The sequence below is a fragment of the Seriola aureovittata genome, chromosome 13, assembly GCF_021018895.1.
Source record: "Seriola aureovittata isolate HTS-2021-v1 ecotype China chromosome 13, ASM2101889v1, whole genome shotgun sequence".
NCBI classification, from domain to species: domain Eukaryota; kingdom Metazoa; phylum Chordata; class Actinopteri; order Carangiformes; family Carangidae; genus Seriola; species Seriola aureovittata.
In genome coordinates this window covers 17399891-17419570 of record NC_079376.1, presented here as the reverse complement: position 1 = coordinate 17419570, position 19680 = coordinate 17399891, and the positions used below count along the sequence as shown (strand labels likewise).

The following is a 19680-nucleotide window of genomic DNA, read 5'->3' as shown; positions in this document are numbered from 1 at the left end:
GGGTTTAGGACTGAATACGGGCCTCCGATGATGATGACGTGAATTCCGCCAAAAAGTCTCGTAGTTGCAATGATTGCAGTGATTTGGTTTCTTTGTCCGGGAAATTCACTCTGTGTGTCTGAAAAGAAGAATGAGTGCAGCCTTTTGTTGTGGCCGACCATGTTCAATCACAGTACCTCCTGTGGCAGGCCTACCTCTGGACACAATAGCCGGCCCTTTTGGCCTGGTCTGTGTGTGATAACCAGCATCAGTGTGACGTGGCAATAATTCAAGATCAGCGGGGTTAATAGTGTGTACTGTGTCCTCACCCTAAAGGCTCCCACTTCCTCGAGGGGTTCACATAACGACTCAATGCCTGGGTCCGATGTGGACCTCGGGAAACATTAATTCCTCACCCAGCCTCAGTGGAGGTCACTTTGGGTTAATCTTTGAGGCAGGAAGCTGAGCTATGGAGCCGTGGATGATGGATGGATGCCGTGACTCATGGTCCTACCATCAGATGTGTTTCTCTTAAATGTAATTCACCCTGTTGCTTAAGAAACAAGAATCATGTGGAGGTAGAATTAAACCTGTTTTGCATTTTTGTGAATTCAAAATGAAGGAGCAGTGACATTCTTATAGTATGCCCATTTTGCAGCAGCAGGGTCACTACCTCTGAGCTCAGCTGAAGTGCTTTCAAAGAGCACACAAGACACTTAATTTTGGTTCACTTTAAAACACTGCACACTGTGACAGCCAGGCCCACTTAACGTTCATTCTAAAAACCAAACAATCCATCACTGTCGGCCGTGCAAGCACTTCTGTAGAAGTAATGCAACCTGTGGTATTTCCTCCCGGCGCCCTGAAGACCTCTCCAAACTGGTAAAAATCTCCCCTCGCACTGCCACTTATCTGCCCCGTGTCTGGGGTGCAACAGCTGAACACTTGCAAACAACTGAGCACTTTCTACGAGACCTTCAGTCTGAATGGAGATCTCTGTTACTCTCCGTGTCTCTCTTTCTTTCTGGTGTCTGTCTGATTCATTGAGGTCGATTCATGTTTCTTTTTTAAGCTGTGGGATGACAACAGCTTGATAGAAGCTAGTTGATTATTGTTTGTTCTCATCGGCAGTGGGAGGTGAGGAGGTGGGTAGATGGTATGTCCATGTGTTCTTGCTATACAGAGAGAGTTAAATTGAGACAGAACCTTCCCGGCTGGAGCACAGCAACCTACAGTTATTTTAATCACTAATTAATCTATTGGTTACTTTTTTATTAATTGATTCATTGTTAAATAAAAATAGTACAAAAAATAAAAATGTCACATGTTTCCCAGAGCCCAAGGTGTTCTTGAGCTATGCTAGGGGCACCACTTTGGTCCAGACTGAATAACTATGGAGGCGTTGCCATGTAATTTGGCACAGATATTCATGGTGCCCGTATGATGAATCCTACGGATCTTGATGATAATCCTGACAACATGTTAACGTTTTACTGGTCCAGTGAAATATCTTTACAGCTAACAGACGGATCGGTGCCCTGACTTCTCCTCTAGTGCTACCGTGAGATTCACTTTTGCGGTTTTGAAAGAAGTGTCTCCACAACATTGCTGTGACATTTAGTACACACATTCATGGCTCCCTCAGGATGAATCAATAATTGGAGACTAGATCTAACGTCATCATCAGGAGGGAACTTTTAGTTGACAGTTTTGTTTTACTTCATCTCTGCCTAATCACTAGATAAAGTAATGGTATTCCCATTAGCCTCAGCTTTACCTTTAGCTAATGCTTGCATGCTAACATGCTAAACCAAGATGGTGAACGTGGTAAACATTATACCATTATTGTTGTTATTATTGCATGCTGATTTTATCTCGAAGCATTGCTGTGCTTCAAAAGCTATAGCTTCAAAGTGCTGCCTGGTTAGTGCCAAACAATGAAATACAAACAAAAAACACACACAGGGAATTTGGGTGTTTTTGCTCGATATTTGACTTTAAAGATTAATCCATGAGCAACATGTTGTGGATGAATTAGTTTAGTTAGAATAGCATGTTTGTGTGTATGCTGTGCATGCATTATTTCTAATGTTTTTATCTAGTAGCATATATAAGACTGACTTTTGCTAAAGAGCAATTCTGTGAGTAAGTGAAGGATATTTCACCCCCACTGAATAGTTTCTGCAAATGCAAATAGCAACTGAGGAGATGAGGCGCAGCATAAATGCAACTGTGGCCACTGGTCATATACCATCTTACTCTTAGAGTTTAAGAGCTCTTAGAGTTCAGGGCTTCCTCTAAGGCTGAAAACAACTTTTTAAAATTCATAATTTCATCTTGTGAACTGAGAAGTCAAGAGAAATAGCTGAGGAGGTCAAGACATCCTGACCTTTGCTACTGACTCAGTCCAAGCTTATGTGGTGACCTTAAAGTATCTTTTCAATCTTATGGGAAAACCCATAAGCAATTTAATTAGTCCCAGTGCCAATTAACTTTACATCCCCATATAACACAACTCTGTGGAGAGTAACTTCTGTCCCCCTCCTGTAATTGTAATAGAGCTACAGCGAGTGTTTACAAATTCATCCCTCCATCCCTCCTAATCTGTTTGTGATCAAGGTTTGCACTAAGTAGCCCAGCAGGAGTTAGTGAGAGAGATGCCCTGCGCTTTGTGAGCGTGCACAACATTAATAACTCAAGGTAATGAGTTATTATCTATTGCCTTTATCGGACTGACAAAACCCATGGCATTCACAGAGAGCTGAACGAGAGGACCAGCATCAATTAAATCACCACCTTCCATTGTTCATGTTCAGGTGGCATTAAAGTATGACAAGTGAAACATAATTAGGTATTAAATTGTATCAAATTGACCATTGAGTGAAACAGATTCACAGCATGTTTCATATATTCCCCATTAATTCATGCAAAACAGCGTTAATCCATCATAAGCATGCTTTGCTGCATGCTTCGTCTTGTCTCACCTTGTCCTATGTTAATTCACCCTCTTGTTTGGCTCCCTCTTCTCTCCTCCTGCGCTGCATTTCTACCTTTTCTGAAGACAAAATGATGTGAGACATCACAGCGCTTCTTCTCATTTACAGCAGCATCACATACTCTCGCACAGACTTCGCTGAACGCAACAGCTTGTTGATTTTGAATCACACCTGCAAATATTGAATACTTTGTAATTCGTGTTTTCCCAGACTTGTATAATCTTTCTGATGAGGAACACAAGGCAAGAAAAAAAAAAGACAATGAAGATGAACCGGTTATGTTACCCAAATTGTTTTGTTCTTCTTTCGATTATGATCCTCAACACTCACGGTGAAGTAATTATTGTGGGCTCATTCCTTTGCAGCGTGCATACACATCACACGCAGGAATTTTTCAAAGCCCAGGCCTCAAGGACAAGCATTAGAGGCCAATCAGGAAGCAGTGTGATGCAACGATGCGGTCGTTACCCTCTGGGGCTCGCCTTGTTGGAAATGGAAATGAGAGTGGGAGGGATATCACAGCCGCTTTAATTGATTTCAGTCAAGGGACAGACCACCCAGATGTTGTGCAGTTTCAATATTCATACTGATAAATTCTAAAACATCCACATGTGCAGCACATTTTGTTGTGAGAATGATTTACTGCATCATTTAGAAACGATGGTAAGCATGAGGCAAACTGTCATTAATGACCTACAGTGATGTAATTGCCAGAGAGGGGACTAGGGGCATATTTAATTGGTCTTCTCTTCTCATGACACAGAGCAAGCACGCCCAGTTTGTTCTGCCTCTTCCTTTTGATTTGAATTGTCAACGCTGCTCGTTGACATCAGTTACATCTTCTTATTAGTCTGTGTCTGATGTTGTTTTCAGGGCTGCATCCACTGTCAAAATGAATGCTTGTTAAAAAACACAAAACTCAAAATCTATTTTGTCTGTGCCGTCCAAATAAAACGAAAAACTAGAAACTAAAAAAAAATATTTTCATTATCAATTGATCTGTTAATTATTTTGTGAATTAATTGTTCCATAAAATCTCAGAAAATGGTAAACAAGTCTCTAACAAAATTTTCACTTCACTAATAACCACTGACATTTGTGAAGCTAGAATCGGTGGATTTGTGGCATTTTTTGCTCACAAAATGATGATTAACCAATTACCAAAAATAGTTTCTCCTTCATTTTCTGTTGACCTGTATTGTGTGTTTTTTATGTACACGCAGCAGCTTTTTTCATTGGTCTTGTTGGTCTGATATATTTCCCAGTGATGGATGGTGTTACATGATATGATATCATCTCGTAGCCAATGATCTCATGAATATGATATTATACAATCAACCAGTGCACATTATGGGATACCAACAGCTGCAAGGAATACACAGGATGCGTTCTCCAATACTGGGCAAAGGCGTGCAGAATTCCTCTGCTGCATTTGTAACAGTCTTTCAAATGGTACAACATAGTCGCTCTAGAAATACAGACTTCGGAGGCTCAGGCCCCTGAATCAGGACGCAGCTAGTGGCTGCTACGACTGTCGCATCTCCTCATGCACTGTATGTGTGTGGCCCCGGGCAAAGACTAGCACTCTTGTCCTGGCTGTGATGTGTTGGAGCTTTGTTCCTAAGCAACCTCCATCTCAAAGCTTGGAAGAAATGAACAAGAGATTGTTGCTGTAGAGTCTTGATGGGGTGGGTGGGTGGATGGATGGAGGGGTGGATGGATGTTAGATGGTAGTGGTTCCACAAGGGTTTGCTTCAGAAACAGTTATGTCAGAGATTTGCTTTTAGAGCAGTGTTGAACTTTAGCAGAACCTTGAGTTGATTTCAGGCGTGTTTTGCCAAGCATTGAGAGTCAATGATATACTTAAAGGTATCTTTTTTTTTTTACCAGAAAGCTGAACAAGAGCATTCCCACTGCAGGATAATATGCAGTGCTGCCTGTGTGTTATTTATCGCAATGCTGTGTTTTCCCAGTTGCTATGTTGTGTTGCAACAGCAGAGAGTATTTCCAAGAGTAGTGTTCTACTGTACCTCCAGGTGAGATTGTATCGTCATCACCATTTATTCGATCAAGTGGGTGATCCTGACAAAACTTTGCTCTGGTGTAACTGAATGCTGACCTGTCTTTCATCCCCCCTCTTGCCTTCCACTCTTCTTCACGCACTCCGTCGATGTGACAGCACACAGATTCCCAAACACAAATATACGTGTGCTAACCACTCTGACATTACGAATTACTTCTGGTCACGTCACATAGATTCAAAAATGGCTTGTCGACAAGACTCAGTGGAAGAGGCTGCAGCGAGACCCCTGAGAGTAAGACTAAAAGGAATGAGAAGTAGGAATAGCAACTGGAAATAGGAAACATGTCTGGCCTGTCATCAATCAGTCTCTCGTTGTTGATATGTTTTCTCTCTTCCAGTGTTTTTCTTTCTGTTACATACCAAAGCATCAAACAGCAGGTGGCAGCTTAGGCATTAAATGACAGATAAATCCGATCCAGTCTGTTTGCGCTCGAAAACCTATATCCATGTTTTCCACATCTCCTCTTATCCCATTACAGCTACTTGTGTTGGATCTGGATGGGGAACTACATCAGCCCACTCACTCTATCAAATTATTACTAGAAGCATGTGGATTCAGTGACTACCTGGGGAAGCAAATGAAAGCCTGACTGCCCCCTTAAGAGTGCTTTTGCACAGATGTTGAGGATCAAGGCAGCATGAGTGTACATATCCGATCTACTCTTTCAACTCAGATGACCTATCCAACAAGTTGCTTTCACCATTATGTGCTTATCCACTGACCTCATATATGAGTTTTAAAGGGGCAATTTAAGACAAAATGTAGAAGTAAAATGCAGATTAGCATCCAAATTACCGAAAATGCAATGTGTAAGACAGCTCGGTGTTCTGTGACCTTTTTGTACTGGACTCTTTCTCATCCCACAAAGGTCATTTTCATACCACCCTTGGTCTGTTATTGACTTTGGTTCTTTGGCTTGCACTTTGAGGAGGCGTTCAATGAGCTGAAACCTGCCAGACAAGCTCAATCAATGCAATTGCAAAGGAGCTGAATTTATTTTGGATCATTTTCATGAAAATGTACGTTCCTGTGCAACTTTAAATATACAGTCATACAGTCATTAATATTATTCATGTCCGGTCATGACAAGTACCATAAGTGCATTCAAAATTCAAAATTTTTTGCTTGTCAAATGTGAATCTTTGCTGGTTTTCTAAGTAGTGAAAAGAATATCTTCCAGTTTTAGGCTGTTGGTCAGATTTGACCTTTGATACTGAGAACTTGTGATGGACATTTTTCACTATTTTCTGATATTTTTCACTAATCATTCAATCAAGAAAATTATCTGCAGGTGAGTCAGTAATGGTGAAATAATCATTAAGATGGATTTATGGTCAATTTTAGTTTAGATTTAGAGTTGAATTTCAGATTTCACCTGTTGGTATCACCTTGGCCACACATATGTTCCCCACTCTAACTGTGTTTACATTCCTTCATTTATTTTAATACAGAGTGACAGTGAGATATACATAGATTTATAGAAATGGGGTTACAGCCAGGTCATTTACAAGATTATTTCACTGTCTCATTACTGAACAGGAGATTACCGCCATGTAAAGTTCACATTCATTCATTCATTCATGCAGAGCGTTGACTGCAGTGAGCAGAAGGTTTGCAGTCTGCTCTCTGTGTTTAAATGTAGATAAGTGAAAATGTATATTAGTGTATAGCTCAATGTAGTGGCTCTAGCTGCTGTTTGGCTGCTCCACGATTGGCTGGTTGTTTTTGTATGATGCGTTGAAGGTGCACCCAGGGAATCGTCAGGAGCACTTTTTTCATTTCACTGCTGTGAAATTAGGCCAGTAAAACACTAGGACAGGCACTTACACTTATTACATTTTACTGTCCGATGTGTCCAGGTTCACCTTCGCTCCCCTGAGCGACATGCAATCTTCCTCCATCCAAATCAACACGTGGATGCTCTCGCGGTTGAGAGTGCCTGTGTGCACACAAATGAGTGTTCATCAAGGTTTAATGCAGCAGCCCGGTTCAGTGTTTGAATTCTCCCACTCACATGTTCATGTGATCCTGACGGTAATTAAGACGTGTTTCCACCCTCAGATGTTGTCAGTACACTTAATTTTTCGGATCTGATTTTGTCCAGATTAACATCACAGCAAATCATTTAACACACTGATTGACTTTTCAGCTCTAATGTTCCGGCTGACTTTGGAGGAAAAGGCGAGTGAGAGACAAGGATCTGAACTGGACTGTCGGTATCACTTCCATCTCCAAAAAGTCATTATGGTCGGCCCCCGCCCTCCGCTCTCTAGGCTGCTGTGGTCTGCAGAGAGGAAAATTACATTAGAGGGGAAAGGATTTCAATTGTCTTCTTCAGGCTGAGGACTTTGGATGCCTGCAGGGCTCAGGGGACCTGCAGTGTTTTTAAAATAAGTTGGGTGATGGGATTGTCTCTGGGGGCTGAGGGCTGGTCTGGACCTTGGACCTCCTCGCCTGCCTCGGACACGTGTGTCTATTTTCCTACGTCATCCCAGCAAAATAATAACAGTATGACAGTATCAAATCCTCTCTCATTTTCTCCTGAACTCCTCGGTGGTTGCAGAGACAGCAAAGGATGTGAACTTCAGAGCAAGTTGCTATGGCAACCAGGAACAGTTCTGAGGCTTCCTCTAACAAGTTGCCTGGCAATGCAGTCCTGGCTGTTACATAAGATGGGACTTACTCTCTTTCTCTCTCTCTCTCACACACACACACACACACACACACACACACACACACACACACACACACACACACACACACACACACTCTCACACACTCACAGGGCTTTTCCTGTGGCAGAATTTCACATTCAGCATGATTTATTCATATCTGGATAGCTGCGCTGGATTTATGATTCCACCATGTAAATGCAAGCCCATGCAATCTACCACATTTGGCAAGAGTTTGCGCAGGGGCATTGTTGGACTCCCAGTCAATTCCTGTGGCTGTTGTAAATAAAAAGGGGGCTTTGAAACGATTTAGATTGACGATGTCGTTGCTTGAGTAAGAAAATGATACAAAGATAGCGAGATAATTTGGCACAGTTGCTGCTGTTGTGTGGGATGAAATTACCACAGCAGAGAATGAGATGGGCTGTGCATTTTCGATATAAAGATGATAAATTCAGCCTTTTGCGGTCAATTCCAAGATTCAACAGATGAACCAGAAAGTTGGGAAGCACATAAACCCTCAAGTATTGTCATTCAGGAAGGAACAAGGAATGCTGATCCTGACACTTTGTTGAATTCCCCTGTCACCTATCGTTCCGTCCTCACTTTGACTGGTGCAGAGAGAGGGGAGCCGAGGAGGAGCGCTGAGCAAAGCACAAGATAACACACTTCATCATTAGCGGGTTCACGATAAGTATTCAGACATTCAGCAGCGTCTCCTTATCTGGCCACCATAATCTCTCTGCAGCTAAATACTATGGCCGCCTTCAGCTCGCCACTCTCTCGGTGAAATTGGGTGTTAGAGAGGAGAAATTGCCATTTTACGTTTGTTGGGACAGCCTGCCAATAGCCTAATCATTTTTGAAGAGATTAGTGCCGAGGCTGATAGACTCAGAGCTCTTTAGGGGGTTACAGGAATATGAATATCTGCTGTTATAGCTTCTGTTCCCTTTGTATCAGTATCATTTTCCAGTCTCCTGTACCTGTTATCGTCCAAAATATACGGCCACACACAAACTGTCTCCCCTTAATCATTACTGTTGTTTACCGGAGCTCGGTAGACAATACCCACTTACCTCTGCTAGCTTCTCCCTGCTCTAATCTTTCCCTCTGCGCTCACAGGCAAACCTTCAGGCCCTCCTGGGAGAAAGATAGCGGGGTGTAGGCTTTGATAGCTGGGGAAAGCGAAGGGGAGTTCTCTTTCTTTGCCATCTCTCACATCCACACAGAACTCTCAGGTTTGTAAGTGTAACCACAGGCATCTCTGTGCATCAGCAGCTAGAGGCTACAGTGCAATGAGCCAAACATGCACATCTGGGCAGGTTAGGACTGAGTGTTTCCCATGATTTTAGACGCATTACTTCCTGGGAATATATCCCTCTCTCCACGGATCTCTCACCATACATGATTTCTATTAAAATATGAATTATTAATCTTAAAAAAATATTCATAATGTCTTAATATTTGATTATAAGCTGTGTCTCAAATCCATACTGACTATACAGCACTGTATTATATACTAATTGTCACTGTATACTGTTTCAGCAGGAGAATAGTGTCTATCAACAGCACAAGGAGCCCTGTTTAGGATGCACATCAGTGTGAACACACTACATAATAAAAACCTGCTTAGAATCAGTGTAGTCTATATTTGGGGCGCAGCATATGTTTCTGTGTGCATTGAAAAACAATTCCTCTTAAACACACACAATCTTTGAGGGGGAAAAACCCAATGCCAACTGTACAGAATCATTTGCACCTCTGTTTTTAGTATCTCCCCTTTCCAGTCTTAATACACTCAAGTGGTATTATGTGTGTGTTTACTGTATGTGTATGAGCTTCTTTATAGGAAGTAGTTGTAAGTGTCCAGTTTAGCATTAAAAGTGATAGAAAGAGGCCGATGCAGCTAAAAACGTATAAGTATAATACTGTATTAACACCATTTCAAGCTGCAACAAAGTAGTAGTCGAGTAGATGTATGCAGAAGGTAGGTGCGCACAGACACACAGATTTGCACACATGCTTGTTCCCACAGGTATTTTTCCTCTGAAAAAAAAAGAGTAGTTTGTGGTGTGAACTCCCAGAATATACTGAGACATTTGCAATATGCAGTGTATGTGCCTGGATACCAGTATCCGCACACGTCTCGAGCTATTGACTACGACATCTCTCTTTTTTTACAATGGAACATTTAATCAGGTGTTTCCATAGCAGCGTGTCACTTGGTATTTCACAGATGTGTGTTTTTGGACTGCTGATCTTTTATGTATAGATTCATGTGACGCTGGCTCCTCTCTAAATCACCCCAGTATGAGTTCCTAGTTTGATTTAAGGCCAGTAGTGAGAGCAGGTCCTCCCCCATTGTGTAAGTGTGAGAGCACATGCAGTGCTGACTCAGCCGGTCGTTTCACAGACTCTTTTGTATCTCATGTCTCAGCATTAGGTGTCAGTCATAGCATCGAACATGAAAGCAACACTTTTTTTTCTCCTGGCATTTTACGTGTCACGCTCGGCCAGAGACAGATGGTCTATGAGGAAAAATATCAGTGACAAGTAATTGGCTCCCAATTGCTCTGGCAGTTTGAAACAGCTCAGTTAGTTGAGTATCGCATGAGCAATTAAAATGCTTCAGGTTTGGTTTCAGCTCACGGCCGACACTTGAAATGTATGCATTAATCGTCCTGTGCTGTCACTTGGATGGACAAGTGAGCGGGATTTCTGCCAAAGCTGTTAGCCGAGGCCTTAGTTTTGATATGGTGGATATCATGAGGCTTGCAAAGCTGACAGGCTTGCTACTTCTCCTCTTTGTCCATTGGCTCCTGCTCAAGTCTAATAGCTCAGACCATTTCTGATTTGCCCCGAGGGTTGAGGACACAATTCCCCTTACTTTGATTTTCTGAAGAAAGGCCAGAATTCTGGGGAGACAGCAGTTAACCTTTGGGAGATGGATAAGATCGATCGATTTGTTTTGCTCAGAAAATAAGGGGTGTGACTTTACTGTGGCCAGTTGGAAGGGACGCTGCTGGTATAGCCGGACAAGCCTGTCTTTTATTGGAAAACATATGTCCACCCTTCTTTTGTTACTGCTACTAAAATACTTTGCAAAATACTTTTTCCTGTCTTTGACAGTTGTACAGTATGTAATTAATGGATTTTATGAGTGGTAGGATTAAACCTCTACTGTTTATATGATTGTCTGCCACTTTACAAGACTAGTCCAGCCATTGTTTGCTCTGATTCATAAATAATTTACTTGAGCACGACCACTAAGCAACCAAACGAAAGCTCTGAAACGGGGCGTTTGATGCCAGGCGACTTGGAAATGACAGATTCTTTCTGTGATGCAAAACATTAAAGGCTGTCATCACAAGTCTCTCATGTGCTGCCTCAACACTGGGGCTCTCTCTTACAGTCGCCTTTATCCTAATCCTCTCTTAAATAGTGCTGCGGCTAGCCACCATTCAAACCACTGCCAAGTCTGAAGGTCGCATGCCTTTGATCTCTCAGTCTAGTCCAGTGCTTTATTATCTTTTAACTTTGTTTTCAACTCCAGTTAGGGCCTGAGCCAGAGGAAGAGTGGGAGCTGTCAGTGATACTCAGCGCAGATATAATGCTATTTAAATGCTAATGTGTTAAAAGGAGCAAGACGACCTTTACTCACACTCTGCACGCGGGCGGAGCAGCAGCACAAAACAGAAGCCCTTAATAAATGAGCCTCTTCCTCTGACTCTGTTTCCCTTCCCTGCACACCTTCCCTGTCACATATACGGTGTGTTTATCAAAGTCCAGCCCAGGGGGCTCTGACAACGTTATAGAACAGCGTATTGGTTCAGGTGTTAAGTGAGACATGATTTGATGATTGCAAAATATTAAGTCAAATGTGATTGGTTTATTTCTTGATAAATGTCTGTTTATCAAGGCAGGGCTTCTTGTCATTGCAGTGAAAAAGTTTGTGAGTGCGGTGAATTGGTTTAGCCTTTAGTGCAAAGAAGACAATGTCAGGGATCCCTGCCTTTTCCTTTCATTAAAAAGAAATCAGATTTTCTTCCTTTTTACCTGCGTAATCATTTCTCTCATGCCTCCATCGACATTTAAAAACACAACAGCCCGACATTTAAAGAAATGTCGCCTCCCTGCTGCATGCCGCGTTGAAATTTCATTGTCATCCAGTTTCCAAATTCACCATCCATCCTTCGCAGTCCATCTAAGTAGTTGGCACCCTTGCCAGGAAGCCGATAATGTGATGGCAGGTGCTTGTATCAGTGTAAAAACAACAAGCCCTCTGCCTGTCCACAGATGTCACAGATACTTGTCTCCCTGTTTGCAGAGCAGTTGCCAGAAGGATCCGCGCTCACTGAAAGAGCTGCTTTCCCTTCAGTGTAAATATATAAATATTAGATAACCTTTGAAATACTTTGTAGGGCTTACTTTTTGAACCGTACATCTACTTTTTTTTTTCTTTCCTTCAGCTAAAGTACAATTCTGTATCAGCTGAGGAAGAGGTGAAAAGGAGAAAGAGAGATGGAGGGCGGATGAGTCTGTCATCTGTCATATAATCCCAGGAAATGCCACAACTCTGCCGGTAGATAATTTATTCAGTGCAGCTCCCTGAGGTACCTCAAGGAATAGTCAGCCGTCAAAGAAAGGCCTTGGAGTAAGATGGTGACATAACTTCAGACAGAAACGTAGCATCGCTCATCAATCAATAATGCACCATCATCTTTTTGCTGCAATTACAAGCGAGCAGTGAACTTGACTGACTTCGGCAAAGCAAGTTCACCTGACTTGGCCTGTTGAATTTTACTCTGTAGTAAAATTTTTGATGGACATTCTCAGCACGGTTTATGTGCAGCCTCACACAACAAACAGTTCCTCCTGAGGGAAAAATGTCTTATCTTTTCCCCCTCATGCATGCTTAGAGTAGCTTGGATTAATTTTACATCAGGCTGCCAAGTAGACATCCTCATGTAAGACTGGTAAACAACGAGAATTTGTTTTCATCTCGACAGATGGAGGACGACAGCAACAGAAGAGCACGGCTGCACCTCAGGGGTTGAGATCTTAGACCTCATTAAAAATAAGTTTGAAAGGAATAAATTTTGATCCAATTTGAGAGATGAAAAGGAAGCATCCACCCTTAGTCACAATTCACTAACAGCATAGTAAGTCATTCTCATGATGTTGGATGTTTTCTCGTGTTAGTCTGTGCGTATACATGAGACTTTCCCATAGCTCTTGACAAAATAGGAAAATCCTCAACACACCCAATGATAAATATCTTACCGGTGCAGTGACAGGACCCAGGGGACTTTTACAGAGCACACACACTGTGTGGTTTCTAACTTGCATAGTGATGCTTACACTTTAGTATTTGAATGTAGGAGCATCCGATAAATGTCTTGAGACAACAGAAATTTAGTTTTAAATTCATTACTGATGGTGTAGTGGGAGGAAGGAATGTCAGCCATGACAATACAAAGTGTGACAGAATATAAATCATCACTGATTTTTACATATCTTGTATATTGTGGTTGCTATCCCTTGAAAATATCTGTTTGTGGTTTTTGTAACAATGGAAATATTTAATTTAATGTTAATTTTTATATGATTTTTGCAGCAATGTGACTCACAGACTTCTGTCAAATTATTTCATCCATTAAGTTTCTTTATTTTTGTTTTTTTAATTAAAGTTTAACATATTAATACATATGTCATTATTCTGAGGGATGTTATCCATATCTCCAACTCCTGGTTGCTCTTTAAAGTTGCCTGACCGCCATGGTAGAGCTCTCTTCCTTTGACCCAGGGCTGAAGAAAATAAGAGGGCAATGAGAAATATAAAGAGCCTTGGGACTGACTTTTTTCATGGCACAACTCTTAAAGCAGAACATCCACAAGAACTCCCCACTACTGCATATGTGGGAGAAAAAAGTTGAATAAAGCTTTTGTGGCTTTATGCAGTCTGCTAAATCGCCTCAAGTCAATCTAGTTGAGTCACCATTGGTTGGGGCTGAAGACTACAAGTTTAAAAAATTAAAATATCTGTGGGTGTAAAAGAAGTGAGCTTACCAGACCTGGCATAATACACCTGAATATCTGACCACATCACACTGTCGGAGGGCGAGTTGCAACGTGGATCATTTTTTCTTTCTTGTCAAAACCAAGAATCAGGTTTTGACGAGAAAGAACACTGATTTTTATCCTTTGTTACTGAACTACGAGAAAATACTTGGGAGAAAATACTTACAGAAAGAGCGAGCTGTTCCATGCAAAGAGCGTTTTTGAGAAAAACAAAATGATTTGTTCTCATTAGTAAGGAGAAAAGAAAAGGTCCGACAGGAAGGACGGTTATGTTAACCTGTAATGCCGCCTTCATTTGGAGGAACAGCAGCACTGAGGCTACCGTCAGCATGAGACAGACAATAACATTTAATCAGAACATCAACCCGGCAGTATAAATCACTAGTGCAGCCACAAGGTTGTCCTTGTCTCCTGGTATATTACTCATCAATGTTTCTAATTTTGTTCATTGGAGCACCTGAATAACCTAAGTCAAGGGGCCCTATCTTACACCCGGCACGAAGCGGCACAAAGCTAAATTTGTCCCACCACAGTTTCATTAAGAACTGAACAAAGCGCTCTGATTGGTTTATTGCAAGTTACATCCAGAACACTCCCATGATTCATTAAGAGTCTAAGTGCAATTCTTTTGAACCATACACCTGGCACATCTGCCTTTTTTTTTTTTTTTCCAAAATAAGCAAAATTTGCTAAATTATCAGATGGGACATACCCTCAGTGGATATGGACACACCCTAAATGCACTTACACCATGTGCTTTAAACCATGTGCTTTGGAGTGTGAGAATACAGCCCTAGGTGTTTTGCTCATATTTAAGAAATTATTGATATGTTAAAACACTGGTGTGCTTTGAAAGTGCTACAGTTTGGTCTAAAACTCCTCTCCTTCTCTCTCTTTGTAGCTAATAAAAACTGTCCTTCATTTTATGGGGTTACAGAGGGAGTGAAAGTGCAGGGGGTTTATGAAGCATATCATTGACAGGCAAGCGAGCTTGGAGAAGGTTGTTCTTTCTTTCTTTCTTTGTTTCCTTTCACAAGACAAGGTACAGATAAGTTTGAAATATGACCTGCAGACGCTTTTCAACTATTCTATTATTCAGCTTTTTATTGAGGACAATGTAATGAGGAAAACCAAATCAATTGAAAGACAAAATGATTATTGTTTCATGCAAACTCATGCTTATGATTAATAAGATTTTACATTTTGAGTATATGGCATAATTTAATGAGCAGTCATTAACTAGTTCAAACCTCATTAATGAAAAAGCAGTGCTGAAGACTATCAGACTGGGATTTATCTTACATAGGGATCTATTGCACAATTTTATTGTCTCCCAGATAAAGTAATGTTAAGCCAGAAGATCAAGTATAGTATTCATGGTGTCATCAATAACAGCACCCATGGAATTTTAACCCCCGTCCTGACACATTTCAAAGGAAGGGCAATGTAATTACAGTGGAAGCAGAGGGTGGTGAGGCATAAAGATAAAGTAAACCTTTCCTGTGATGAAGTTAAATACATTGGAATAGAGTGCTGGGACGGCTGCCCTTGGTGACCGATCACACAACTGAGTTTTAATCTAAGACTACATGGCCAACAGAAAGGAAAGGAGGGAGGGTGCATTTGGTGATCGCCTCCCAAGGACGTCTATCCGGCCATAAGGCTCACGCACTCTCCTCAGGGGTTTGATGGATGACACCAGCACCACAGAGTGATAGGCTATTACTTCACTTTGCATTGGATAAATGGCAAAGCAGGCTCCTACCTGTCGCCTGTCCTTCTCTTTCTTTCGTTCTCTCTTTTTTTCCCTGCCATCAGAGACCTGAACAGAGGAGAAAAAATAGGATGGCTGAGATTTTGTCTGTGCAATCTGTTGATTTCACTTTCACGTTTCAGATGAGGTTTTTTTTTTGTGTGTAGTTTTTTTTGTATTGGAAGTGGATGTGGAGAGTGAGACTATGGTGGATAATAACGAGCCTGTTTAGGATATGTGATTTGCTACTAGACTTTTGTCCCCTTCATCATTAGGTGGAAAATGCATTTCTTTTTCTGGGACAATGCTTTTTTACCTCAGGTGTGATCTAACATTCTCTTTCTGTCTTGCTGGCAGACCAGCAGTATTCATGGTCACCCTCGCAGTACTTCGATGAGGACAGCTACTCCCCTCCACCCAGGAACATGAAGGGTCTCTCTGGCGGCCGCCCTGCCCAGCTCCAGCTCACCTCTCCCACCTCAGCCCACACCTGCGGCCTGGCTGAATGCGACCATTCCCTGGACCACCACCTCCATCATGGCGACTCACGGCCCCCCTCCTACCTCCTCAGCCCCACTGAAAGCTGCCCCCTTGAGGGTCACCACCGCTGTTCCCCGCGGAGCTCCATCCACTCTGAGTGCATGGTGATGCCGGTGTCCATGTCGGCCACTGACCACTCCATCTCTAGTAGCACTTTCCCCCGCATGCACTACGGTAGCGCTTCACGGGACAGCGGTGGAAACACTTCTGGTGGCAGGGACTCCCGAGACGACGGCGGCTCATCCTCACACGGTGGCAGCGGCAAAATGAACCGAATCCCAGCAAACCTCCTGGACCAATTTGAAAAGCAGATGCCGCTGCACCGGGATGGCTTCCACACATTGCAGTACCAACGCACCTCCACCACAACCACAACTACAGAGCAGCGCAATGAAAGCCCCGGGCGAATACGACACTTAGTTCACTCGGTGCAGAAGCTTTTCACAAAGTCGCACTCTCTAGAAGGATCCTCCAAAATGAATGGCACCAAAAGCGACTCGCACCGGGACTCGCACCACCATCATCACCACCACCAAGGCCACCACAAACACAGCAAACGCAGCAAGAGCAAAGACCGTAAATCTGAAGGCAGCGGCAAGCAGCGCTCTGGAGGTTGGTGGAGCTCGGACGATAACCTAGATAGTGACAGCACGTACAGAACACCGAGCATCATGTCGCGGCATCCTGTGGACCACATCAGCCACTGTTACCCTGACTCCATGCACGGCCACCTGGCAGGAGACCTATCGCTAAAGACCTCCAAGAGTAACAATGACGTCAAATGTTCAGCTTGCGAGAGCATAAGCATGGCGCCAGAGGGCAAGTTCATGAAGAGGAGCTCCTGGTCAACGTTAACGGTCAGCCAAGCCAAGGAGGCCTACAGGAAGTCATCACTCAACCTGGAGAAGCCCATGACACCCACTGACCTCAAGCCCAACCTCAGGCCCTGTCACTACCTACAGGTGAGTTTGTCTTATTTTGCTTTATGTAACTTAGGTTGTGTCTTTCAAGCAGTTCCCATGGGTATGCAAGCTTCCCAGTCAAACACTACAGCGTTTAATTTCACTGATAAACAAAAACTACATGCACATTACTCTAAATGCCACTTGATTGGGGAAATTCCCAGACTGGTACACAAATTTAGTTAATTTAAATGCATGGATCTGCGGCTAAATGATGGGTACTTGGAGGATGTGTTGAAAGGAGAAGATGGTGATTTGCAATGAGCCACATCTGATTTGATAGCATCAAGCAAATGAAGAGATGATGTAAACATTCGTTTTATCTCTCAGTCTTTACAGTGATACATTCACCATAATGTAAAATTTATAAGATTTGACACACTGCAGCACAGAGAAAAACATTACTCCCAAAACTTAAGCCTGCATTGTACAACACAAAGCATTCTTTTTCTATAGGCGTCGCCCAATGCGCAAGGAAGAAAAGCTGCTCACCACAGCTGGATTTCTGATTGATCTAAAAGACAGCTATTTGTTTGTCTCTGCCTTGGATATTACAATGTAAGCATGTCCTGTGGCTCAGCGTGTGGCTGGCAGTAGAGGAGACTCGCACAGCAGGACAAATCAATTAAATCCGTAAACGATCTGCACCGGAGTGGAAGAGTCGGCAGTATGAGAATAAAAGACCAGAGATCAATGTTGATTTTTACCTTGTTGTTGGCTTCGATTTTGCATAGGCCTCAGCTCTGAAAAAGGTTAGCATTTAGCTCAGGCCCATGATTGGCTCTGCGGGAGACCCCATAGCACCGTGGGGATCGATTCAAAGTGAGTCAGCAATTTTCACAGATCTTGTCTCACGGGTTTTATATGCATGCTGGAGGGTATATGAAAAAAAGAAAGCCTGCTTGGAAATCCCAAATAACAAATCCAAGCAGGGAAAAATAGATTTTGGAATAACGCTGCTCAACAATGTGGTATCTGATTATCATGTAAGTACCGCCTGCAGCCAAAATAAAGTGAGCACTTCCGCATCGGGAAAGGGAACTCAGTCCTAGAGTAGAGAGTATGTTGTATGGATTAGAGACTGATATAAAGGGAAAGCCAATACATTACTCAAATCAGCCAATGGAGCCAAAGAAAGCATTCCATCTAAACTCACGTCATCCAAATATATTTTAGAGGACTAATTTTAACTGCCGTGTTTTCAAACATAACTGATGATCAATTTTGGACAATGCATTCATCCACTCAAATATTTTTCACAATCCCACTAAGTGCAGTAATCTCTCAATGAGAGAGTCGCTGCGTTTAGTGCCCCCCCCCCCCCCCCCCCCCCCCCCCCCCCCCCCCCCTTCAGCTGAGGTAGTGTCCGAGTCATTGCACTATAAACACTTCTAAAAATATCCTCCTCTCCCGCTTCCTGCCGCAGGGCTATATTTAGGCCAGCGTTATCAATCCAATCCGCGCAGGGTGACACATCTTCCCTCCCCGGAGGAGAATCAATGCCCTTTCGGAGAGCTGGAAGATGTATGGAAGGAGAGAGGGAGAGAAAGTTGGAGATGCGTATACCACTGGGGTCCAGGCCTTAACGGATGCGTCGAGATACTCCAAGAGGCAGAGGGGGATGAAATGGCAAAAGAAATGGCTGTTTTTGCTCGTCGTGGTTACTGTTGTTGCTCTTCTCTGTCTGCCGGGAGCAGTCCGGCAGACAGAGATAGAGCCAATAGTCAAGAATGATACTCACACAGACGGGTCATATTGAGAACTTTTCACTTTCCTGCTGCTGCTGAATTGGGATTACACACAACTGTCTGCACTATACTGTACTGAATGTGTGTCCATGTGTGAGTGAGCGTGTGTGTGTGTGTGTGTGTGTGTGTGTGTGTGTGGGTGCGGTGCGGTCTGTTTATCGCACGCCAGATGGTTCAGTGATGTGCTAGTCACCTTGTTTGCGTCCTTGGTTGATGACAGAGGGAATGAAAAACTTTTGAAGTGTTGTAAAAGTATGAGATCACAAACACGAAGATGTGTCTTACTGAGGTGTCTGTATGTTAATGCGTGTGCTCTCGTCAGGTGTGTGTGTGTGTGCATGTGTGTGTGTGTGTGTGTGTGTGTGTGTGTGAGTGACTGACTCTTGTGTCTCTTGTGTGAGAGATCGATTAACTGGACATTGGGGAAGACAGAGATAGATTAATATTGGCTGCTGTTTCTCTGAAATGACAAATCTTAGGGAATCAGACCTGGCATTAGCCATCATTCTCTGTCTCTGGCTAAGTCATTCCACAAATTAGCCCCGATTAGCCCTCCCCAACACACACACACACACACACACACACACATCTTGCCAATCTTTCATGAGTCTGACTGTGTGCTTGATATTAATGAAAGAAGGTGATTGTGGCAAAACATTCATCTACTATCAGCGACAGGCTCACCTGCATGAATTTCAATGGGCATACGTATGGGTGTGAGGGGCGTGATCTCTCCATCGCCCCTTTCTCTCACACACTCTCTCCTAAATTATATATGTAAATACACCTGGACTGTCACAACAGCTGTAATCCATCCCTCCCCCACCTTCCTCTCGCCCAGCCCGCAACTTCACAGCACAATAAC

The 19680-nt window shown here is 42.9% G+C and overlaps 1 protein-coding gene across 3 annotated transcripts in view; it reads left to right on the top strand.

The window, feature by feature from the left end:
* Positions 1 to 19680, top strand: part of dlgap2a (discs, large (Drosophila) homolog-associated protein 2a) — a 110528-nt gene that overhangs the window by 44453 nt on the left and 46395 nt on the right. For all 3 annotated transcript variants that reach the window (XM_056393699.1, XM_056393698.1, XM_056393697.1), the window contains one exon: positions 15923 to 17067. In XM_056393699.1, coding sequence (XP_056249674.1) covers positions 15991 to 17067 — 1077 coding nt within the window. In that variant the 5' untranslated portion in view covers positions 15923 to 15990. The remainder of the gene's footprint in view (positions 1 to 15922; positions 17068 to 19680) is intronic.